The 24520-nt window shown below is 28.2% G+C and overlaps 5 protein-coding genes across 5 annotated transcripts; 3 read left to right on the plus strand and 2 right to left on the minus strand.

The window, feature by feature from the left end:
• Nucleotides 1-59: 59 nt before the first annotated feature.
• Nucleotides 60-4949, plus strand: OCT59_007148 (uncharacterized protein; the record flags this gene model as incomplete). The annotated part of the gene is made up of 22 exons (XM_025319057.2): nt 60-152; nt 220-384; nt 450-533; nt 602-713; nt 783-1272; nt 1340-1441; nt 1506-1558; nt 1632-1890; nt 1959-2077; nt 2144-2245; nt 2324-2475; nt 2551-2745; nt 2814-3096; nt 3158-3254; nt 3343-3478; nt 3555-3637; nt 3702-3806; nt 3877-3970; nt 4047-4325; nt 4395-4481; nt 4549-4637; nt 4722-4949. 22 exons carry the CDS (start codon nt 60-62, stop codon nt 4807-4809), a joined length of 3267 nt encoding a protein of 1088 aa, XP_025174662.1. The 3' UTR covers nt 4810-4949.
• Nucleotides 4950-5488: 539 nt separating this feature from the next.
• OCT59_007149 (uncharacterized protein) lies at nt 5489-7197 on the minus strand (the record flags this gene model as incomplete). Its single annotated transcript, XM_025319058.2, has 6 exons — nt 5489-5656; nt 5728-6147; nt 6209-6305; nt 6379-6604; nt 6686-6956; nt 7033-7197. 6 exons carry the CDS (start codon nt 7195-7197, stop codon nt 5489-5491), a joined length of 1347 nt encoding a protein of 448 aa, XP_025174663.1.
• Nucleotides 7198-7299: 102 nt separating this feature from the next.
• On the plus strand, nt 7300-8765 carry OCT59_007150 (uncharacterized protein). Its single transcript, XM_025319059.2, has 5 exons — nt 7300-7449; nt 7527-7650; nt 7732-7854; nt 7937-8092; nt 8165-8765. The coding sequence occupies exons 1-5, from the start codon at nt 7400-7402 to the stop codon at nt 8648-8650; spliced, it is 939 nt and encodes a 312-aa protein (XP_025174664.1). The 5' UTR covers nt 7300-7399; the 3' UTR covers nt 8651-8765.
• Nucleotides 8766-9133: 368 nt separating this feature from the next.
• On the plus strand, nt 9134-17554 carry OCT59_007151 (uncharacterized protein; the record flags this gene model as incomplete). The annotated part of the gene is made up of 36 exons (XM_025319060.2): nt 9134-9377; nt 9449-9549; nt 9628-9650; nt 9721-9765; nt 9851-11005; nt 11076-11669; nt 11737-11911; nt 11988-12159; nt 12227-12332; nt 12407-12483; nt 12561-12578; nt 12659-12856; nt 12937-12951; nt 13027-13066; nt 13144-13333; nt 13404-13655; nt 13718-13766; nt 13824-14018; nt 14085-14230; nt 14298-14361; nt 14431-14514; nt 14592-14685; nt 14754-14867; nt 14989-15214; nt 15304-15407; nt 15473-15579; nt 15663-15781; nt 15849-16049; nt 16122-16165; nt 16251-16454; nt 16521-16640; nt 16711-16769; nt 16843-17019; nt 17096-17227; nt 17300-17369; nt 17452-17554. The coding sequence occupies 36 exons, from the start codon at nt 9134-9136 to the stop codon at nt 17552-17554; spliced, it is 5817 nt and encodes a 1938-aa protein (XP_025174665.1).
• A 3080-nt stretch (nt 17555-20634) lies between these two features.
• OCT59_007152 (uncharacterized protein) lies at nt 20635-22847 on the minus strand (the record flags this gene model as incomplete). The annotated part of the gene is made up of 5 exons (XM_025319061.2): nt 20635-20849; nt 20929-20979; nt 21058-22387; nt 22464-22627; nt 22793-22847. 5 exons carry the CDS (start codon nt 22845-22847, stop codon nt 20635-20637), a joined length of 1815 nt encoding a protein of 604 aa, XP_025174666.2.
• Between the last annotated feature and the right edge of the window lie 1673 nt (nt 22848-24520).

The following is a 24520-nucleotide window of genomic DNA, read 5'->3' on the forward strand; positions in this document are numbered from 1 at the left end:
CACTTGTATTCTCAGAGCGCAAGTGTCTGCTGAGTATTAAGTCTGGAAAAATACTCAAAATGGCTCAGTTAATTATTTCTTTCGTTTCTTCTAATGATTGTTTCATAAATTTGCCACTTGTCTTTTCAAATTTTTTTTATGAACAAAATCAGGTATTTTAAAATTTTTGAATTTATTGATATTTATTTTATTTTGCTAATAAATGACTGCTTGAACAAGTTACCACAAAATGTTGTTATAGAGTTATCTTGGCAGGAATCTAAAAGTTCACGAAAATCTTATGTCGGCTGGTCAGGAAACCACTCTAAACAATCGGGCACAATTGACATAATTGAGATAGATCCACAATTTGGAACTGCCATTGGTTTACATGATGGTCAAAAGGTAATTGATTTTATCTTGATAATTGTTTATTTACTTTAAATTTAAAATCAATTCGTTTTTTAAAGGTATCTATGAAAATTTGTGAAAATTGCCCAGAGGCTAATTCGGTGCATGTCGAACCTTTTAATATCGAAGATTGGGAAATAATGGTTAGTAATACTTTATCTGTCTGTTATTTAATTGTTTAAATAATTCTCTTATTTAATCTAAATTTCAGGATCGTAGAGCAAATTATCTAGAAGATTATATCGTCCAACAATTACGCGTCGTGTATATTAATCAAATTGTCACATTGTGGATTAATTCAAACCTTACAAGACTCAGAATTGGTTTGAATTTTTATAATATTATTATATCTTTAAATAAAATGTTATTTTTAACTGATGTCTATATTATAGTGGAAATTAATCCAAAGACTCAGTTTCAGTTTGCGAAATTATGTGCGAATTCAGAAGTCTTTGTCAAACCAAAGCCGCGTCCGACAGAAATTAAGTCATCCGAAAATAAAGATATATCAGCTAGCAATGCTTTAAAAACTCCAATATATTGCTTGAGAGTATTACCTAAAGAATATATTGGAATATTTCCATCAAGTCCAATTGAACTTTATTCAGTTTATGTTCATCCAAAAGATTTTGTCAATATTAGACTTTCAGACAACAGAGTTGTGCGTCTTTCTAAAGTGCAGCCCCAGCAACTACTTCATAATAACAAAGAAATACCACACAATAAGGAAGGTGAAGATAAATCTGACATAGACAATAAAAGTTATTCACAGAATATTATTTATGTTAAAGTTGTGGAAAATTTTGATGTGGTTCCGGGACATGTGGTTTTATGTGAGTCAATTAGAGATTGCTTAGATGTTACAAATTTTGATATCATCAGGTAAATTCATTTTATTATTTCGTTTAACTAAAATTATAAATATTAATTTGGGAACGATTTTTCTTAGACTAGCACCTTCACAGACAAATCCTGTTGCTTTATCTAATATTATAATAAGAAATATAAGTCCATTTCAAGTTAATTCCTTAAAACCTAATCATTCTGGCAGGTACAATAATAAATATATTTTCACTTTTGTGTATTTTCTTAGACTAATTTAAAATGCTTTTTAGTTTACCTGCAGATAAATCAGCATTTTCAAATGTTTTAATTAATTCTTTTAAAGGTATTGTATTTATGTACCAATTGTTTTTTTAGCATATTCTAATTTATTAATTTATTGTATTTATAAATTTTAGCTTTTTTTGACACATTATCGGAAAATTCTGAAGTTGTGTTTACAAATGGAATGAAATTACCTTTACCCTCAATTAATGGCAACCTAAATATTACAATATTCTTAGGTGTAAAAACAGTTAACAATCAAAATGATGGACGTCATGGAAAATTTGATTTTCCTGAAATGTTTACAATTTTGACGAAAAAGAAATTACAAAACACAAAGATAGAAGTTGGTGATAATATCCCAATTCCCCCAGACAATAGACCTTTGAAACAGTAAGTCAAATGATACATGTGGATATTTATACATAAAATGTATTTAATACAATTTAGTGTTTATTTAGGTCTATACAGGATCATCTCCCAAAACTTGCTGGTGTCTCAAATCTTATACAACAGTTAGAGGGTTATTTGCGATCTTGTCTTGGAAAAGTCCCATTACGAAATGCATTACGTGTTCCAGGTAAAACTTTATGAATATTTTTCGTTTTTAAATAAAATATCGTTAATAATAATATTATTATTATAGGCATGGGAGGTTTACTATTATGTGGTGGACATGGATCTGGTAAAACTAGTATAGCTAAAACAATCACATATAATCTGGGACGGGATTTACAGACTTTAGCTTGTAAATTGTTCAGAACTTGTAATATCAATTATTTTTATTATTATCATTATTTTAATTAATATCATGATTATTTACTAGATTGTTTAGTTGTAAGATGTACTGAGTTAACAGAAGAACGTATATCATCTGTAAGAGATAAGTTACAACAGTTGTTTGATGATGCTGCATGGCATGCTCCTAGTATAATTTTTTTTGATGATCTTGACAGATTAATTCCAGCTGAAGTAGAAGTATGTATACATTTTGCATTATTAGTTATCTATAAAATTATTTAATCGCTTAAAAAATTATTTAATTTATTTTAGCATATAGATTCATTCAGATTTCGCCAGCTTTCTGAATGTTTCTTTCATATTGCTACAAAAATGTGTGAAAGGCATAGGATAACAATTTTTGCAACTGCACAACAACAATCTTCGATTCACTCATTTCTTATTACAAGTCATTTATTTAGTGAGATTGCTCAACTGGACCCACCGACAAAGGCAGAAAGACGTGAGGTAAACATTTGAATTACTGATTTTATAGAATTTGTAATTGTTTATTAATATTATTAATATTTCATCAGATTCTTGAAGCAATAATGGCTTCTGGTCCTATTCTTGCACAAAATAGTATATCTCATCTTGATTTATTATCAGTAGCAAGCGAATGTGAGGGATATTTTGCTGCAGATCTTAAAGTACTTGTAGAACGTACTATACATGAAGGGGCAGCTAGACAATTAAATAATGAGTCTCAATTATTGCTCACAAGAGAAGATTTTCACAAAGCTCAGGAAGGATTTGTTCCTTTTTCTTTACGAGGAGTAAAATTACATACTTCAGAAGTTAGTTGGACTGATATAGGAGGTAAGTTTATAAAAAATTAGTGATGTTATATAAGATTTTTATTTATTTAAGCTTTAATTAGGTTTGGAAGAAACGAAAAAAGTTTTGTTAGAAACTTTGGAATGGCCCACCAAATATGCTTCAATTTTTGCAAATTGTCCTTTAAGATTGCGATCTGGGTAACGTTACATAGATATTAAAAAGTAAATATTATTAAGAAAAAATATTTACATGATTAAACATTATTTTTTTATTTCTATTTTACAGATTACTTTTATATGGGTTTCCAGGTTGTGGAAAGACTTTGCTTGCTTCAGCAGTTGCAAAAGAATGTGGTCTTAACTTTATTAGTGTTAAGGGCCCAGAATTATTGAACAAATATATTGGTGCTAGTGAAAAATCAGCAAGTATTTAAGTGGTACTTATAAAAATCTAATCCATTTTATTAATAAGTTAGTTAAATTCATAATTAATTGTAGGTACGTGACTTATTTGAGCGTGCGCAAGCAGCAAAACCATGTGTTTTGTTCTTTGATGAATTTGATTCTATTGCACCTAAAAGGTTAGCTAATTTCATTTTGATACAATTTTTTCTACAACTACTAATATATTGAAATTATTCTTAGAGGTCATGATAGTACTGGAGTAACAGATAGAGTAGTTAATCAAATGTTGACTCAGATGGATGGAGCTGAAGGACTTGATGGAGTTTATGTTCTTGCAGCTACAAGGTAACATAAGCAATCTAATTTATTGTGATTATAATACTATTGATGGTAAAATAATAAATTTATTCACTAGTCGTCCAGATCTCATCGATCCTGCGTTATTAAGACCAGGCCGTCTTGATAAGTCATTACTGTGTAATATTCCGACATTTCAAGAAAGAATCGAGGTCTGTTATTATTTCGGTTTTATTGATTAATATATATATATTCATCTTTTAATATATAAATATTTTTTTTATAAAGATATTGAAAGCTTTGTCAAGAAAGATGGAATTAAATGAAGATATTGACTTGAGTTATTATGCCGAAAAGTGTGAAGGGTATTCTGGCGCAGATTTACAAGCATTATTATACAATGCACATCTTAAAGCCATTCACGAGGCTATCGATACTGAAAAGTCATTAGAAAAATACAAATCAAATTCTGATGGAAATGATATGCAATTCATTTCTCTTAATGCAAAATCAGCAAATACAGTTACTTTACTAACAGCCGCAGAAAAGGGCCAAATATCACAAAGGGTAAGAAGAAAAGATAAACCAGTATTTTAACATTAATTAAAAATATTAACATAACCTTGTTTTATAAAGTTAGCACTAATTAAGAAAGGGCTTGTAACCAAGAAAACCATTACAGTTGAAAAAGAAGGGGAAGATGATATAAAGAAGAAGCGAACAGTAAGTTATGAAGTTTGCATATATTTTCTATTGTTGATGATGTTAATTTTTAATATTTAAATTATAGGCAATTATAACGAATGAACATATGCGAGCATCTTTAGAAATAACGCGACCTTCAACTACACCTGAGGAACGTGCAAGATTATCTAATATGTAAAGAAAAGTTTTTTTTTTAAAAAAAATATATATATACATATAATTTATAACATAAATTTATTCCTATATTCATAAATATAGATATGAAGAATTCATCACAGGAAGAAACGGAGAAATGCCTAGTGGTATTTTTAGTCACGAAATCGGTCAAAGATCTACACTGTGTTAGATCTATAACAAGTTTGTGTCACGTTTGAATAACTCACAATGCGGACATTTTTTTTCTATCAGGCTGTGTAACAGAAAATTGTTTCATTAAAGTATAGTATAATAAATTTAATATTAAACACCTAACTTTCGTTAATTTTCCAAATTTTACGAAAATATTTCAAAATTGCTCTTTTTTTTAAAAAAAAAAAGTAGTATTGCATTGTTTTTATTATTACATGAATGCTACATGTAATTGAATCTAGCAGATTTGGGATTTTTTAATGGGAGAATTTCACGCCGTCCAACCATATGATTTTGTATGGGTATATAATAATACATTAGCAGCAGATCTTAAGTCTCATCAAAATATGAACCAAAGAACTACAGCAATCAAAATTAAGGCTTCTATTGGCTCTAATTCATTTGATAGTATTAATAAATCAAGTCTGAGGGAAAGAAAGCAATTTGAATAATATATTTCGCAGGATGATGCAGAGCAAATCAATTATTTGAATAACATTACAATTCAAAATCATTACAATTCAAAATAAATAAAGTCAATTTGTGTTGCAGTTTTTAAATCCATTCACTAATTCGGTTAACATGCAATTAACCCTCGTGATCGCTAATATAACTTCCGTGATGATGGTCATTATTTAACTAAAATATCTAATCAATTTAATACTCACAAAACATTATTATACAATCTTTTCAGTTACATCAATTTTTTCATGTAAGTATTTCTTTTTTCCAGAACCTTCACCAAATTCTTCAACGATATGTCCATTACCATAAAGTTTATACTTATATATAACTAACCCTTCGAGACCTACCGGACCTCGTGCGTGAGTTTTATTAGTACTCACCTGAATTTTATATATATATTAACAAAACATCATTTATATCTAAAATAATGATTACAAATTTATTTACTTACTCCAACTTCAGCTCCAAATCCATATCGAAAGCCATCAGCAAATCTGGTGCTCGCATTCCAATATACTCCTGCAGCATCAACACCCTGCATGAATCTCTTTGCGACTTGTTCGTTTTCCGTGACAATAGCATCTGTGTGTTTGCTACCATGTGAATTTATATGTTGAATTGCTTCTTCCACGTCACCAACAACTTTAACTGCAATTTCTAAATCCAAAAATTCGGTATCGAAATCTTCTGCCACACATTCTTTGATTAACGAACTGTCTATAGAAGGAAGATGAGAAAGAGATTCAGAGTCAAGATGTAATTTAACGTTTGCTTTTTGTAATGCAGTAGTAATAGGTATAAGATGTGTTGATAGAATCGAGCGATTTACGAGAAGTGTCTCGGCTGCATTACATGCTGCAGGATAATTGATCTGAAAATATGTTACTGAGGTTTGTAAAGGAACTAAATTTTAAAGAATTCAAAATATATACTTTTGAATCAACAACAACTCGAACAGCTTTATCGATATCAGCGTCTTTGTCAACATACACTGAGCATAAACCATCGGCATGTCCCAAAACGGGTATCCTTAAAAAAAAAAGGCCAAATCTTGATTTAAATATCCTATTTCAAAATTATTCTTGTCCAAGATCCAAAATACCTTGTATTACTCTGAATATATTTCACCAAACTATTACTTCCACGTGGAACAACTAGATCAATATATTTATCCAATTCTAATAAAGCTTTGATTTCTTCACGAGTTTCAACAAGTTGGATAGCATCTGGTGGAATCACAGTATCAGCTAAAGCAGATTGAATAGCCGTCGATAGTGCTGCCAAAGAAAGGATAGATTCTTTTCCTCCTTTCAAAATTACAGCATTGCCTTAAAACAATTATTATAAATTAGTTAATTTTCTATTACTTAATATAATTAAACTGCTTCAACGCCTAACGATAAAATTACCAGATTTTATAGCTAACGAGGAAATATTGACAACCACCTCAGGCCTTGCTTCAAAAATCACTAACAAAACCCCAACAGGACAGGTAACACGATAAAGTTCTAAACCTTCATCAAGTTTACATGAATAAGTAATTTGACCAGTAGGATCTGGTAATTGATCGATGTCAGATACTCCTTTAAGCATGGTGTCAAATTTATCTCCCTTTTCAAGGTCCAATCGCTTAAACAATGAAGCAGATAATGTCCCAGCATTTACCAATATCTCAGCATTCTTTAATTATTTCAACTGACAAAATTAATAGGATGTTTCCAAATTTGATTAAATTCAAATAATTTTTGTTTCAAACCTCTTTATCAGTTCTATTCGCCTTGAAGATTTCTTGTTTCTTATCAGCAAGAACACTTATAATTTTATTAAGTGCAACACTCTTATCTTGAGTAGTCACATATTGAAGTTTATTGGCAGCAATACGTGCTCTTTGGGCTATATTAACTATATTTTCGGTTGACATTTTATACAATAGAGAATTGTATTTGCTACGTATTAAATCACGTAATATCACGTGATGTAAAATTTATAGTGCATTAGGGAGCGATAAAGCCTTGTCTTTTTTGAACTGTACTTTTTGAACTGCACTCACTTGACGCTTTCTAATAGACCTTTTATTCTTTTTTTTGCTAGCTTTTACTCAACGCGTATACTAATCATTAGGTATGGCAACAGACATCTCTGAACTCGATAAGAATGCTGATGTAGTTCCAAGGTATTTACTTATTTTCGAAGGTTTTACCTATCTGATCTGTTTTGAAAGAAAGCTAATTATCTTTTTATATCTATTAGTCAAACTGTAGTAACTTCGAGCATTGTAATCCCTTCTACGTCTACTGCTAAACGTTCTAGTCGTAGTGATGCCTTGCCGAAGCGGCGTGCTAGTAGTGAAATCTCTAGACATAATACGGAGGAGGTAATTGACGTGAAAATTTCTTTTAACCAATGTATAGTCAAAAAATTTTTTTTCTTATTTATATATTATAAAAAAATTTAGGCAAAAAGACCTCGATTGGATATGACTAACAATGAAGTTAAGAAGCGAAGCCAGAGAATATTTGGAATGCTACTAGGCACTTTAACTAAGTTTAAAAATGAAAGTCAAAATAAAACTGAAGCTGTATGTTAGTTCAGGTTTACGTACAATTTACGGGAATTTACCTTTATTTTGTTTTTTACTAATTTATTTTTTCTTAATTTAGGAAATCAAACGTGAGCAAATTGACCAAAAGCTTCAAGAGAAGTTAAAAAAAGATCATGAAGAATTGGTTGAAAAAATGAAAAGAGAAGAGCAAGAACGAAAAGAAAAGATTGCAAGAGAAAAAAGAGAGGCCGAAGAAAAAAGAATAAATGATTTGGTAGAGATCGTAATATTTATTTATCGATTATAATGCTCCAAAAACTATCTAATAACATTTTTGATTCAATAGAAAGAATGCTGGAAGAATCAAAAGAGGAATCTGGCCAATTTTCTCTGCACTACTACTGAACCTCCTTTATATTATCTTCCAGCTAGATTATCTCAACCGATGTTGGAGACTATAGCGGTACAGAAACGCCATTTAGCGTTAACACTTTCTTCTTCAATACATCAAGATGGAATCTCGACAAATGAGGATGAAAATAATGCTGAAGATATCGATATGGCAGAGAAATCTAATGAAGAAGAAGACCAACATAATAAAGAAGAAACTGAAGAAAGTCCAGGGGACATAAAAGTGGAAACTGAACAACCAGAAGTTAAATTTGAAGAACCTTCCGACAAAGTTGAAGATCAAGGAGAGAATAGCGCAGTGGAGACAGTGGAAAATGCTGCAGACGACTATACAGATACTAATGATGTGGTCCAAGAAGAAAATCAGACTAAAGATGTTGTAAATACAGTTGATAGCAAGGACGATCCGGTAGAGTATTAATTATATGTATATAGTTTAAATTATAATTTTTATTAATTTGAATTTGAATATACAACTTGTAATTCGATTTTAAAAATAAATGTGAAATGTTCCAATATTAAAACTAGATTAATTTAAAATATAACAAGTAATTTGATTTTAAAATAAATTAATTAAATAAATTGAAGTTTGAATGTTTCCTCAATCTTATTAATTATTCTTGGGAATGAATAGCTTTCTGCCATACTTATTGTATTAATCTTATTAATAAATTCTTGCCTGTATCGCGATATAAACAAAATTTTTATCCATTTCGACCGTTTTTTAAATCATGGTTTTTAGTAATTGTTCTATCACGTGACAATTAGAATTGCGAATAAAATTATGATCAGTTTAAACGGCCTTTACACGAATACACGAAAATGTTCAAGATGTTTTGATACTATATTTCTCGAGATAGTCTCAAATCTAGAAAAAAAGCTTAGTAATCAAAATTATTTTCCGATGGTTGTACAACAAACATTAAATAGTATAAATATAGCAGTGCTGATCGGATTTCATTACCCAGTCATGTCTCCTAACAATAATAAAAAATCTCAAAAAAATATTAATTATCCTAATGAATCTTCAAGAAGGAGAATTTTACATCATACCAAGATAATAGAATCAAAAGAGCAATATGACAACGATTATGATTCAACTACGACTTTACATGGTTTTCACACTTCACATGATAAAGAAAAAGCCAGTTAATAAAATTTTTTTAAAATTTGAATAGTAAAAATAGTCGAAATTAATTATATTTATAAATCTTAATAGCATCTATTATTCGAATTGGTGATGTTTCTTTAAGAGTTACCGAACCAAAATGCCCTGAATTGGTTCCTCATTACATTGATCCACTTTTTGAAGAATCGCAAGTTTGTATTTTTGTATAATTTTTTATTCGGAATATTAATTCAATCATTTTATTAACGTCACGTGATTACCAAATACAGGAAGTTCTTAGACATTTAAGATGGTAAACTCATAATTTTTATTGGTTTAACTTCTATATCATAAACTTACCTTAATATTAACATAATTAATAGGATAATGCAAAAAGACAAATTGGGACAAGATATATTTCTCATTGGGTATTTAAGATTTAATGCAAACAAATAATTCGTTTATATTTCATTTTGATATCAATAAATTTTAATTAATCGATTCTTAATATAGACCTCCCGGAAATTTGCGTAGAGGACTTGTTTTAAAGTATGCTCAACTTACAAATCGAGAAATTGAATATATCCCTTTATCAAAGGATTGTACTGATTCAGACTTAAAACAACGTCGTGAGATATCTGGAGGCACGGCATATTACGTAGATCAAGCTTGTGTTAGAGCTGCTACTAATGGTAGAATATTAATTTTAGATGGTATTGAAAAAGCCGAAAGAAATGTTTTGCCGATATTAAATAATTTATTGGAGAACAGAGAAATGTCATTAGAGGATGGGAGATTTTTAGTGAATCCAAAACGTTATGATTCTTTAGCAAAAACGAATGATAAGAACGTCATGGACAAATGGAAACTTGTAAGAGTATCAGATCGATTTATTGTTATGGCTTTAGGCCTACCAGTCCCGCCTTATGTTGGACATCCGCTTGATCCTCCACTTAGATCAAGATTTCAATCAAGAGATGTAAAACCACCTGGATTTGATTCTCAAATTAGACATTTAAAGAAATTGGCACCTCATGCAAATTCGGAGTTAGTTGAACGATTAGTATCAGTAGCAACTGTTCTTGGATCAATGTCATTTGATGATGGAGGAGGAATTGAGATTCCTGAATTTTCTATTTCGGTCGATACAAGTGTTCTTGTATTGCAAAATTTTCCACATATTAAGCCAAGATTTTTGTTGGATTCGTTATATCCATGGCCATTGTTACCAACTTGTACTGCTGAACAAAGGAGTGTTATTGAAGCAACTTATCATCGTTTTGGAGTGCTTGGTTTTGAAATTGTCAAAAAATCAACAAAATTCAGTAGTGAAACCGAACAAGATATTTTATTTCAATGTATGCCAGGATATAATGTCACTGACATAAAATTGTCAGAATGTAAGGAGAATACTTTACTTGACGGTTCTCCTATTCATAAGATTGATTTAAATTTCCATCCTGAAATTGAAGGTGAAAAAGACCATTTAGTTCAAGTTTTTGGTGGTGGTGAAGATCCTTCAACTGCAGATTTTTTTGTTGAAACCAACTATCATAGAAGTATGTTTAATTCTATGTTGATTGCTCATACTGTGGGTGATTTTTGTGTTCTTGGTGGAAAAGGTGTTGGTAAAAGTGCATTGATAAGACATTTTGCCATAAATCTTGGGTATGTGTGATTGTATGTATTGATAAATGTATTTTAATTTGTCTAATTTTATTCTACATCTGATAACCAGTTATAATATTGAGTATATTCCGTTATATAAGGATATGTCTGCTCGTGATCTCTTACAACGTCGCAGCACAACTTTTGCCGGTGATACAGTTTGGGAAAATTCGTCCTTAGTGAAAGCAGCATTGTCTGGTAGTCTTGCTATTATGGACGGTATTGATACACTTTCATTTGGAACAATAGTAACATTGCAACGTTTGATCAAAGAACGTGAAATATCACTTCCTGATGGATCACAATTAATTCACCCTGCTAGATATCAAAAATTAGGACAAGATTACGGGCTTACAAAAAAACAATTGGACGAAAAGAGAATTTTTTTTATTCACCCAGCATTCAGAATTGTAGCTTTAGGACGTCCTTTTAGTGGTGGAAGTGATGAAGGGAGACCTGGTTCTTGGTTGTCACCAGAAATTGTCTCAATGTTTCAATTTATTGTTGTCCGTCCATTGGATTATCAAGAGGAGATGCAAGTTCTTGAAACTTTGTCTCCTGGAATAGATGCTAATAATCTTTCGTTATTGTTGAGATTTGCAAATCGCCTTCGTAGAGGTTCCGATGAAACTGTAAAGACCCTTTCTAATTCACTTTCCACACGGTAATTCAAGAAGAAGCATCATAATTAAAATTTATTTACATGGTAACTAATTTTTTTTATTTAATAGACAACTTATTAGAATTTGCCGTAGACTTGCATTGTTTCCAAATGATAGTTTGTATGAAGCGATTCACAGAGTTTCACTTTCGAGGTTCTTGCCATCTTTGGCTAAAACAGCATTAGAAGAGTTGATGGCAGATAATGGAATTTTACCTCCAAAGAAAATGGTTAATGTCGAACAGGTTATATAATTATCTTTTTTTTTTATCTTTTTTTTTATAAAAACATATTTATTAAAAATTAGTAAAAAATCTCTAGTTAAATATCGAAGTACTTCCTTCGAAGTCAAATCCTCAAATATTGAAAATAGGAAATGTTGAAGAACCCATAACAAAGGATTCTAACCCACTCTTAATTCCTAATATTGTTTTCCATGAAAATCCTAAACAGACAGAAATTCTCATGCAAATGTTACAAGATTATCAATTAGGTACTTATTATAAATATAATACAGCAGAATAGTTGTATACAAACTAAATTATAATTTATCTATTTAGGTGAACATTTGTTGTTAATTGGTAATCAAGGGGTAGGAAAAAATAAGTTAGCAGATTACTTTTTACAATTGTTGAGATTGCCTAGAGAATATATACAGTTACACCGGTATGTTTAATATTATACATCACAACGTTTATAAATTAGTAACTTTCTATACTTTACTTTGCAATCAATAATAGTGATACAACAGTGCAGAGTTTAACATCCACACCTTCTATAGTGGATGGTGTATTGCAATTTGAAGATTCTCCTTTAGGTATAAATTTATAAAGATCATCGAAATTTTGCATATTTTATTAAAGATTTTAATTAACTAATGCATATTTAATTTAGTTAAGGCCGTTAAAAATGGCAAGTAATTTTGAGGATGAATTCAAAGATTTGTTAATTTATATTTAATATATTTAATATAAATTATAAATATTATATAGGCTATATATTAGTAGTAGATGAAGCAGATAAAGCACCAACTTACGTGACTGCTGTGCTGAGAAATCTTCTAGAAGATGGACAAATGGTTTTAGGTGATGGGAGAAGAATAGTATCTTCAGTATCATCCAAAAATACTAAGGAAGAATGTATTGTCATACATAGGAATTTCAGGATGATAGTGTTGGCAAATAGACCAGGTGAGATTATATCTATAAACATATTTAATCATAGTATTTAATTAATATTTGTTAAACCTTTCCTTATTGTACATTTATAGGATTTCCTTTTCTTGGTAAGTTATTAAGAAATGTCTGCTTGTAAATAATTGCAGAAATTCATTTTTGTTTTATTTTATTTTTATTTTTAGGTAATGATTTCTATAGAGAAATCGGGGATGTTTTCAGTTGGTAAATAATTTTATTTGGGATGCTGTTATTTTTAGTTTATTTTAATTTTATATTAATGTATTTTTATTTTTACATAGTCATGCTGTGGACAATCCTGATTCAGAATCTGAAATATTTTTATTGAGAAAATATGCACCAGATATTTCTGAAGATCTGCTTCTTAAGTTAACAGCTGCATTCGGGGACTTACGAAAGTTAGTAGATGAAGGATTAATTTCTTATCCATACTCTACGAGGGAACTGGTTAATATTGTTAAACATATGCAGGTAAGTACATATTTACTTGAAACTAATCTAAACTGGCTCAATAATAAAATTATTTAAAATTATATTATAGCAATATCCTGAAGAAGGAATTTCACGTATATTACAAAACGTTTTTGATTTTGATCAATATGACAAAGATTCGAAGGATCTTTTAATTGAAGCTTTTCAGAAACATGGAATACCAGTTGGATTAGAATCCGATTTTTCAATTAAATTGGGGAAAAGAATTCCATTAAGTGAACCAATTATTACTGAAATTTGGACACAGTCAAATTCAGAAAGTAAAATTTGTGAAGTTAAACAAGAACCTATAATATTTAGTGTATGTATAAATTATGTTTTGCGAGGAGTTGTTGAGAGAAATAATATAAATTATTTATTTAGGGATGGGAAATTCAAGTTAGTGAACCAAAAGAGCTTGATCGGACTGAAGGTAAGATAGTTAAATTTTTATGCATAAAGAGAATTTATTTAACCGATATTATTTCAGGTCGAATTGTGACTTTTACCGAGCAAATTTACAGCTTTAAGATTCCAACTCGTGGTGAGGCACTTGATATAGCAGCACTTCCAGATGGATCATTGTTTGTAGTTACGACGAATCCTGTAACTTTACATGCAATTGACCAAAATCACCAAAAAGTCAGGAGTATCGATATGTATGAGTTCTTCCCATTACAAAAAGGTAATATACAGAATACCACATTTTTACGAATTAGGAATTCTTTCTAAAATGTTTATTTTTTAATAGCTTCGCCAAGATTAAGAATAGCAATAGTGCAAACGCAAGAAACATGGTATTTAATATTACATAATCCAACCGAAAATTCATTACTTTCTATTGATTTTGCAAGAAATTCAGCAGTTGTAATAACGTTACTTATCAATAAAATCATGGTACATTTCTAACGAGTTGTATAAATATTGTATTTTTGAATGATTTTTTAACATATCTTTTTAATAGTTGACGGGATTAAACCCTGTTAAATCAATTATGCTAAGAGATTATGAGTCAAATGGAATTTTAGGTATGAAGTTAAAAGTGATTATATTTGTTTTTACAATAATTGACGTTTTATAAATATTATATTTAATAGTTTTTTACCAAGTTGAAAGATCAATTGTTCTTATGTTGGATTTCAATTCTAATACACAGCATACTATTGAAGTTCCAATTAAAAGTAAGTTACATAATTTTTTTTCCTTGATTTTTATTATGAAGAATACACTTAAATCATCTATAATATCTTATTTGTAGTTTCACATCTATATTTAATTAGACCAGATGTATGGATAATGAGAGATTGTTCAAACGGAAACTATCATCTTATATATAATGATGGACAATCTACGTATGTATTAATTTAATAAAATTATAATATTTATTACGATACGTAGCAATATAATTAACTCATTGTAGTAATAATATTAGAGTTCCTAACTTGATAAAAAATATTAACGTTAAAGGATTAATTAAATCCAAACCGGAAATAATAACTTATTTATCACAAAATGGTGTGCCTTATCCTAATGTGTAAGTAATATTTGATTTAAACTTGTCAACATTTAAATCCATATCAAAAATTTCAAAATTATTTTCTCTGCAGAAATTCAACCCTCTTATTAATAATATATTAATAAACTTTAAATTGTAGATCATCTGCTAGGTTCTTACATAACGAAAATGATTCTAATGCCTTATCTATTATAACAAATATACCTGAAAAGTTATTGAATAATCCATCAAATGAAGCTAAAGCTGAAATTATCTCATATATGAGAGAAAGCGGAGATGACGGAAGAAATTATTACAAGAATTTAACAAATTCTTCGGTATTTTTGGAAAAATCTGGACAATTGGCTACTATTATTCCATTAAAAGTAAGTTATCATTTGAGTAACCTTGTTTACTATTGAATTTGTTAATTTGTTTAAATTCGTTTAAATTTGTCTTATAACTTTTAATGTAGGATGGGAGAAGTGAAGGTTATTTAGAGCTATTTAACCCTGTACAGAACACATTATGGAGAGTTACAATGCCATTAGCCATTCCTGATGTTGGACTAATTAAAAAGTGTGTAAGCGTTATTAAAAAATTTAAATTTTTTTTTTAATAATTTAAATATTTTTTATTATTAGAGATCCAGCATTAAACGCTATTGGAAGTCCCTATATATTCTTCGAGAGAATGGCTGCAGCTATGTTGGAATTACCTAATGGTGATTTATTAACTATGGATATTAGTGGTTTGTGATTATACATTTTTTTTAATAAATATCTTTTATTATTTTGAGTTAGATGTACAAAATAAGTTATCACAATGAATTAGGTGTTGTAAGAATATGGCAAGTTGATGCTGGTCAATTAATAAATGCTGCAAAAACTTGGAGAAAACTTGTTGGGTCTATTGATCAACGTACTTTATCTATCATATATGAAGATTCTGAGGTATTATTTTTCTTAAGTATGTGTTATATTTTAAAATTGTAATTCAAATTGTTTATTTTATGATTAGGGAAATGTAATCTCGGAACATATAGAGAATGATGGTTTGCAGGATAGAAGTTCTGGTAATGGAAGTGGTGAGGGAAATGGAAACGGAAATGGAGGCTCTGGCGGTGGTGGTACGGGTGGTGGTGCAGGTGATGGAGGAGGAGACCAATTGAATTTGGAGGGTCGAGAACCTACTTTTATTGATGTTAGTAACATGGAAATTGTAAGTAAAAAAATTTTATATGAAATTGATTTTAATTCAAACTTAAAAAGGTCAATTTTGTAATTGGATTAGAGAACTGAAGCCAAACCACCTCTTGAACTTACTGATGCTCAAAGGTATGTTTCCTTTTAAAATTATGTGGTTTTTTTATCTTATTATAAAGGAATTAATTCTTAATTCGTGAAATTCTATTAACAAAAGAGAATTACATGAAATATCTATGCAAAAACGCCGAGAACAAATTAATATGACACAAGCAGATTCTGAAAAATTTAGATCATATTTAACAAATGTTCAACGTGAAATTCGTGAATTGCGTGTAATTTTAGAAAGTATTGAATCAAAAAATAAAGAACGCGTTTGGTTGAAGAATCAAAGTTCTGGTGATGTTGATGATACAAAATTGTAAGTATATATAGTTAAGGATTTCTTTCTTTTTTTTTGTGAATTCTGATATAAATTTTTTTTCAGAATTGAAGGGTTAACTGGCGATAGAAATATTTACAAGAGGCGTGGTGAAAATGATCCCGAAATTGGATTCTTTCAACAACATCCTAAAAAAATGTATTTCTTATTTGATTTGAGCGCAAGGTAAGTAAACGTAAAATTAATAATTTTACTACAATATAAAAGATTAAATTTTTTTTGATTCGCTTGATAGTATGTATCGATTTAATTCACATGATCGACGATTGGAACGATCTATGGAAGTTGCACTTAGTGAGTATATTTTAATAATAAAAAAACAAACTGATGGTTAAAAAGACTAATAAACATATTACTTTAACATTAGTGATTATGGAATCATTTAAATCATTTGAGCATAAATTTCAATATAGAATTATTGGACATAGTGGAGATGGACCTAATATAGAGTTAGTTAAGGAAGGAAAATATCCTCGTACAGAAAAAGAATCATTGAAAATTATAAATCAAATGTTTAATCATTCACAATTTTGTCTAAGTGGAGGTAATCGACATTTTTTTTAATGTGTTTTTTTAGGTTGTAAGGAGACTATTTTTTAATATATAAATTCTATTAATAGATAATACGGTTAGTGCTACCGCTTATGCCATTAAAGACATTGTGAAAGAGGAAGCAGATGATTATTTTGTAGTTGTACTTTCTGATGCGAATATTCAACAGTATAGAATTAATCCTGAAGATATAGCGAAAGGTAATCGATCAGAGCACATTTTACAAAGTATTTGACATATTATCTGACTCTCTGTTTATTTCTTATTTATAGCATTGAATGCAGATGAAAGAGTAACTTCAAGTATAATATTTATTGGTTCTTTGGCAGATCAAGCAGAAAAGTAAGTTCAATATATTTCATTTAAAGTAATTACTTTATTTTACAGAAGAAAAAACTTATTTCTAATTTAAAAAATTTTTTAGGCTAAAAAAGTATCTTGGAAATAAGGCACATATTTGTATGGATAATAAAGATTTACCAAAAATTATGAAATCAATATTTTTGGCTTCTATGTTAAAAGATTAATTTATTTAGAAATATTTAATATTTTAATAATTAATTTCTTTATATCAAGGAAATTACAATTATTAATATTTTAAATTATCCCTATATTATTGTTACTTTTTAACTTATAACGTGGAATGAAAATGATGTTTATACTAAAATTGCGTATCAATTTTAACAATAAAAGTATAATGATACAATAACATTAACACATTAACACGAAAATGATACAAAACAAAAAAAAGAATATAGAACCTCTATCTACTACGATGAGCGACAGACAAACCCGAGTACCCCAACCTTGCTTTTATCATCATGTACGTCAGTGCCAACTTAATATTTTAAGCCAAAACACACTGCCGCACTCGAAAGGATAGTATTAACACAATACTGTACCTATGAAATGAGAATTATTCTTGATTGCATTAATAATCTAATATGGTTACTTTGATTCCAAATAATGACATATACGATCCTGCAAACATATATGCGTATAAAAGTTTTAAAAAAATAAATTTATCTGAACAAATAAAATTGATATCGGATTATAATGAATTGTTCGTATTTATATCCCATTTGTTGGATATTTCTTCTAATTTTAACACCCCCATGATGATATGAATTCAACACTTAATGCTTAAGAATACATTATAGACTTATAGTATTATCCATTTTAATTCATCGTCGAGTTCTAAAGTAAAATTTGATTAATGTTTATGAAGTTACAAGAACAGTTATACCAAAAAGAGGATTACGACATTAAAATTCATTTCATTTCTGAGATTGTTTCCATTTCATTTCATTTTTCATTTCTTTAACCAGTAAAGCTTACCAAATTTTTGATGTGAATAATGTTCTTGGAAATCCTAAAATGAAAAATGAACATTTAACCTCCAACAAATACCACTTGTCCGAAATTTCAATATTTCTTTTTTCAAACTGTAATACACGGCTCCTTTTAGTATACGATGCTCGAAGATAACGAGCGTCCGAACTCTGAAGCGGTCACCTTATTTGATTAATTTTATAATCAGTTAAAAAAAAATGTATAAAAAACGTAGCATAAAATAAGTCCTTTTTTTAGCTATAGTAATAATAATAATAATAATAATAAATCGTTAAAATTTTTAAAAAATCATAAATAAATCGTTAGAAATCTCCTAAAAATATTTTCAAAATAGTGCGCCCTAATGAATATAAGCTGGTATTCATAAGAGATTATTGGTATCTTTTCTCATCTGAACATACTGCGAAGTACACGCAGTAATAGAATAATACCTATGTGCATACATGACGCGAGAGTGATAAAATTTGTTACAGTTATAAAATGTCCAATATTTTTCTTGCTTTTTTCCTACGTAATTTCGCATTAAGATTCGTATTGGTTTAGTTCTACGACTGGTTATACAACTGGTTCTAAGGCAGCTATAGATAAGCCTCGTGGTGTGTCTAGCTACAAACTGCGTCCACTAATTCTACGACTGGCCACACGACTGTAAATTACTTAGAATGCAAGATTAATTATAGCTTGGAGTTTTTAGATGAGTTCGAAAAACGAAATACTAAATTCATTGAGAGACAAGTCGCAGTTACCGGAATATACTAGGGACTGTAATGTAAAATATATTACGCAACATAAATTCTTATACCTCCCATGTATGGTATACATCCATGTAATATACACTCTACAAAATACACCCAATATGAGCAGCTTAACAAATAATTTATTTTTATGAGATGAATGAACTACATAATTTATTATAGAAACTTGAGTAGCGAGCGAAATATATGGTGAGGGAGTACACGGATCCCAAGTCATTAACATTAAATGCGGGTCCCAGCATCATACATTCATACTAATTCGTTCTACTACTACTACCACCACCAACAATTCTACTTGCTACTACTGCTACTATCTGCGAAATTAACTACTTCTTTTTTGCTTTTTTATCGGGCTAATTGGTAATTTTATCCATTAAAGTTATTCTTAAGAGTATTATTAGTGCCAAAAGAATCCAACCAATGTGCTAGCACTAAGAATAATCTCGTTTGATAGAACATTATATATTCGTGTTAGGAACGCATTTCTTTTCCTTTTCGCTTTTTGATTAAAAATGGCTGTGATATTCATCTGTATATTGTCCTAGGATACGCAGGTGAATGGTTTGATCTGACTAGAATGGAACAAGACGCAGATAAGTCATAATTCCTCCATTCAGCTTCTGTACTCATTCTTTAAATTTTATTATTTAGTATTATTATACTCTTTTCGAGGTTATTATCTTGTGGACCCAACCCATTAGATATTGCGAAAATAGATGAATATGATGACTGTATAAATGAATACGCTTCTGAAAAAACCACCCTCAATATTTATGTGTCTAAGGTTAGCATCTCACGTAATGCAATTATGGAAACGAAAAGTGCGGCCAATAAAATATCAGAAGTCGAGGCCATTGTATTAGATCGATTTTTTATTTTAGTTTTTCATTAATGTAATAGATTCTTGATTTCAATCCCTTGAACGTAGTTTGTTATTGGACATTCTATTTCAACAATTTTCTTTGATTTTTAATATAAAATGTTTCTTTGCTTTCGTAAATATGTAAATGGTCTTTTTCAAATAATTTGGGAGATAAACCTTTAATATATTTACGCTTTCACGGTAATGAACTATAACTCCCTTAAAAAAAAATGTTACATGGCATTGCGCGACGTGTAAAACTCTATAGACGAAAAAGTTAGCGTATTATCATAGCCCCATGACCTTTTTTCACACTGAATTCGAAAAAAAAGAAATAAATTAATAAAATTAAACAAAATTAAACGGATATCCTGATCAGGTGACTTTAAATTTTCCTTTGTGTAACAATGACTTTACGAGCTAATCGATAAAAAAATTAATAAATATTAAATAAAATTCGTTTCATTTTAATCTAATCATCAAGTAATCTATTTTTCAATATAAAAAGAAATTTCGAATATCGTCAGTTTTGTATATAATGATAAAATATTTAAGCCGCAGTAAAAAACGCCTTTTGACGTTTTTAATTATTTTTATTTTTAATAATCAAAATGAAAAATGATTTTTTTTTTATTAATTAAATTCCTATTTTATTCTTCATAAGTTCTTCATCAAACATATTATATCCGACCACAACATAGGTGGTTCTATTTAATACGAATAAACAAATAATAAAATAAATAAATGACAAAATATAAAAGAAAAAGATTCTCATAACCATTGTCCAATTTTTTAATAATATCGATGACAAGTTGTTCATGATCCAATAATGGTGCATTTCTTTCACAAGTTCTATAAATTTATTTAAAAAATCATGAGTTAAAAAATGAATGATAATATAATAAAAAGTAATTATAAAAAATTTAAATACCTTTAAGATAAGCATTATAAAAGATAATATCAGATTGTGTAAATATATTTTCTATATAATATTAGAAATTAATAAATGTTATGAACCTTATTTTTAATTAAAATCATTATATAAATTTTAAATAATTACCTTTGGAATAATAGGGTTCAGTATTAGGAAATGTACCAGGAATTATATATAATTCATCTTTTTTGTTATATGATGTGAATTGATCTGATAAAGGTTCAAATAATTTCGTAAATTCTATTTCTTTACTCAATTTTAATAAAATATCCTTAGGTGATTGTAATTCAAGGTGATCAATATCTAACACATCACTATTTGTTATAAGTGTATTATTTGTTAGTGTATTCGTATACACGTTAATATCTGAATCCGTATTTATGTTTGAATCTGCATTTGTATCTATTTTTGTATCTATATTTACATTTTTCATTGCATCTATCATTGCATCTATATTTGCATCTCTATTTGTATCTAAAATTATATCTACATTCATATTTGTATCTATATTTGTATTTGTAATTGCATTTATAAGTGGCAATTGATATGTTTCTTCAGTATTTGTTGTTTCATTGTTAAAATAAGTAGGAATAATAATTTCTTGATTTTGTTTGTTATATAAAATTGATTTAAAATGTTTTGGAATTGATTGATCCACTTCTTCATCATCAGAAATATCTAAAGTATTGTGTATATAAATAGGATCAAATTCTTTTATGTTATTATTAATAGTTTTATCTAAATTTAAAAAAGGGGTAATGATATCATTCATATTTTTATTCCAAGAACCAATCCACCATTCTCTTAATTGTTTATGAATAATTTTAATTGTAGGACGTTTTTTTGGATTATGATCCCAACATTTACTTATTAATAATTCTAAATTATAAGGTAATTTAGGAAAATTAGGAAGATTTTTAAATAATTGAGGTTTCTTAATTATTATTGGAAGATTAATTTCTTTGTTTTGATTAAAAAATGTTCCTTGAGTAATAATTTCCCATATTATTATACCAAAACAATAAATATCAGATTCTTTAGTATAATTTTTTCCATTAATTATTTCAGGTGGAATAAAATTTAATAAACCATAACTATTAGTAAAACCAGGAATTTTAATTTCATATTTTGGATTTAACTTATTTGATGGATGAGTTAAACCTAAATCACTTAAAATGATTTTATTATCCATATTACATAAAATATTATTAGTATGTAAATTTTCATGTAATAAATCTGAATTATGAAGTTGTAATAAAGTTGATGAAACGTCCATTAATATTTCTAATTTTTCTAACCAAAGTAAATTTGATGATAAATTACTTTGATTTAAATAATTTTGAACATTAGTTTCCAAGTATTGACTTATTATAGCATAATTTTTTGTTGTTGAATCTTGTGTAATCCCATAATATCGAATTAATCCAGATATATTATAATTTTGAGCCGAAAATATCTATAAGTAAAAATAAAAATATTAAATTATATTTATATATATATTTGGTATGGGTCGTGTATTATTATTTATTTACCTGATGTAATAAATCCGATTGAATATTTTCCGAATTATTTAAAATTTTAACAGAAACAGTACAATTTTTTTCATATCTTTTCCAACAATTTTCATCATAATTCCAATAACCTATATAACCATCTTTCCATGTAGCTTTATAAACTGTACCAAATCTACCTTTACCTATACAATTTTGTATTATTAATCTATTTTCTGGTATCCATTCAATTATTTCTTGATATGATGAAGAATTTAATTGTATTTTTTTAATTAATTCATCAATAATCTTATTTTCACTAGTCCAATTATTAAAATTATTTTTAAAATGTTTATGATTACATGATTTACACCAATCATAAGAAGATTTTGGTTGTTGACATCCTTGACAATTTCCAAACGACATTTTTTCTTAAAAAAAAGTTGTCTTTAAGCAAATAAATTTAAATATATATTATTTTTCAGAAAAAAAAAGTGTGTATGTATAAAGTTATATTATTATTTTTCAGAAAAAAAAAAGTGTATATATATAATATATAATTTACAATTTACAGAATTTATGTTCGAATTGAAATGTTAAAGCGTAATATCTGTGTGTATATATATATATAAAAATTAATTTCTTTGCTAAAAATACTTTTTTTCTTCAAAGAAAAAAAAAAAACGTTTATAATTTCTTTTTTCATTGTAGTTTTTCTGGATAAAGGGATAAGAAATCTTTAATAGAAATCTTCGGAATTAAGCGCCGTTCATTTGTTGGTTTGTTTGCCCAAAATAGGTAATTTCAGCCCCGATAATTCATGTGGAAGACGATCATTTTTTTGTTCTAAATTAAGAATTTCATTTTTTGAAATTTTGGTACTACTTTACTTCTTTTAAAAAATATACAACGATATGATTAACATTCGTGGAGATCAAGTAATAACAATTAAAGAATGTATAAATTTGATAAAAGGGAGAAACCTACCAAAAAAAAACAGATAATGATGAGTAATAGATGGATAGGTAATATCTTATTAAATAAATAAAATAATCAAGTCTGGAAGGATAATAACGTTTATATTATAGAGATAGTAGATATGATAACAGATAATATACTGTATTATAATTTTGTAATAATTATTATAGTATGCATTCATTATATAACGTATGCGCATGAACGTATTATTTGTCTATTGTTAATGAAAATAAATGTAACTATTAGAGGTTAGACGTATTATGACGTAATTAACGTAATTAGATAAGTCATACGAGTTAAGACGTGTGTTAAAGTTTGCACCTCTAGTAACGATAATAGTATATACAGTCAAGAACTTTATATGTTATGGACAAATATTGTACAGCTTTTATGATTCGGGTTTAAATATTTTTAAAATGGAATGCCATAATCGTTTTATTATTATTAATATAAAAATGGTTCGTGGCACGGATTCACAATTTGAACGGTATTTTAAGGTTTTATTGACATAATTATTGTTTTTATTATTATATCGTTAATGTATCACTAATTCCCAAAAATGGAATAATTAACGAATAAAAGCATTTCTATCAGTTCATTTTGTTTTTAATTGAGAATTTCTAGAATATTACTGAAAGATTTTTTTTACGTATTCATACGTCAATTACGTTGTTAATTCATTTATTATATCAATTAATCTAGTAGCTATGTTACAAGCGATTTATTCTAAGAAACGATTCAATGTGTCCAATTTTGGATTTATTATGCATAAAAAATTTTTTCATATGAAAAAGTAAGAACATATTATGTTCCTATTCATGCAGTTAAATAAATAACTACCATGAAAGCTACTTGTTAAAATTTTCTTCAAAAGTATTCTTCATTTCTATATAGACTTTTCGATAAATTTATTTTTGTCAAAATGAATAATGTTATTGATATTAATGGGGAAATAATGATATCATTTAAAAATAGTTCAATCTTATTCGAATCAGATATTGATAAATCGATAACGATAACAAGACATTGATTCTTCAATCGAAAACTGAAAAAATTGAAGAGGAGATACAAAAAAAAGTTTATAATATTTCGTGAACTCAGTAATAAACCATTACCTGTCA

This window comes from Rhizophagus irregularis, chromosome 15, assembly GCF_026210795.1.
Source record: "Rhizophagus irregularis chromosome 15, complete sequence".
Taxonomy (NCBI): Eukaryota; Fungi; Glomeromycota; class Glomeromycetes; order Glomerales; family Glomeraceae; genus Rhizophagus; species Rhizophagus irregularis.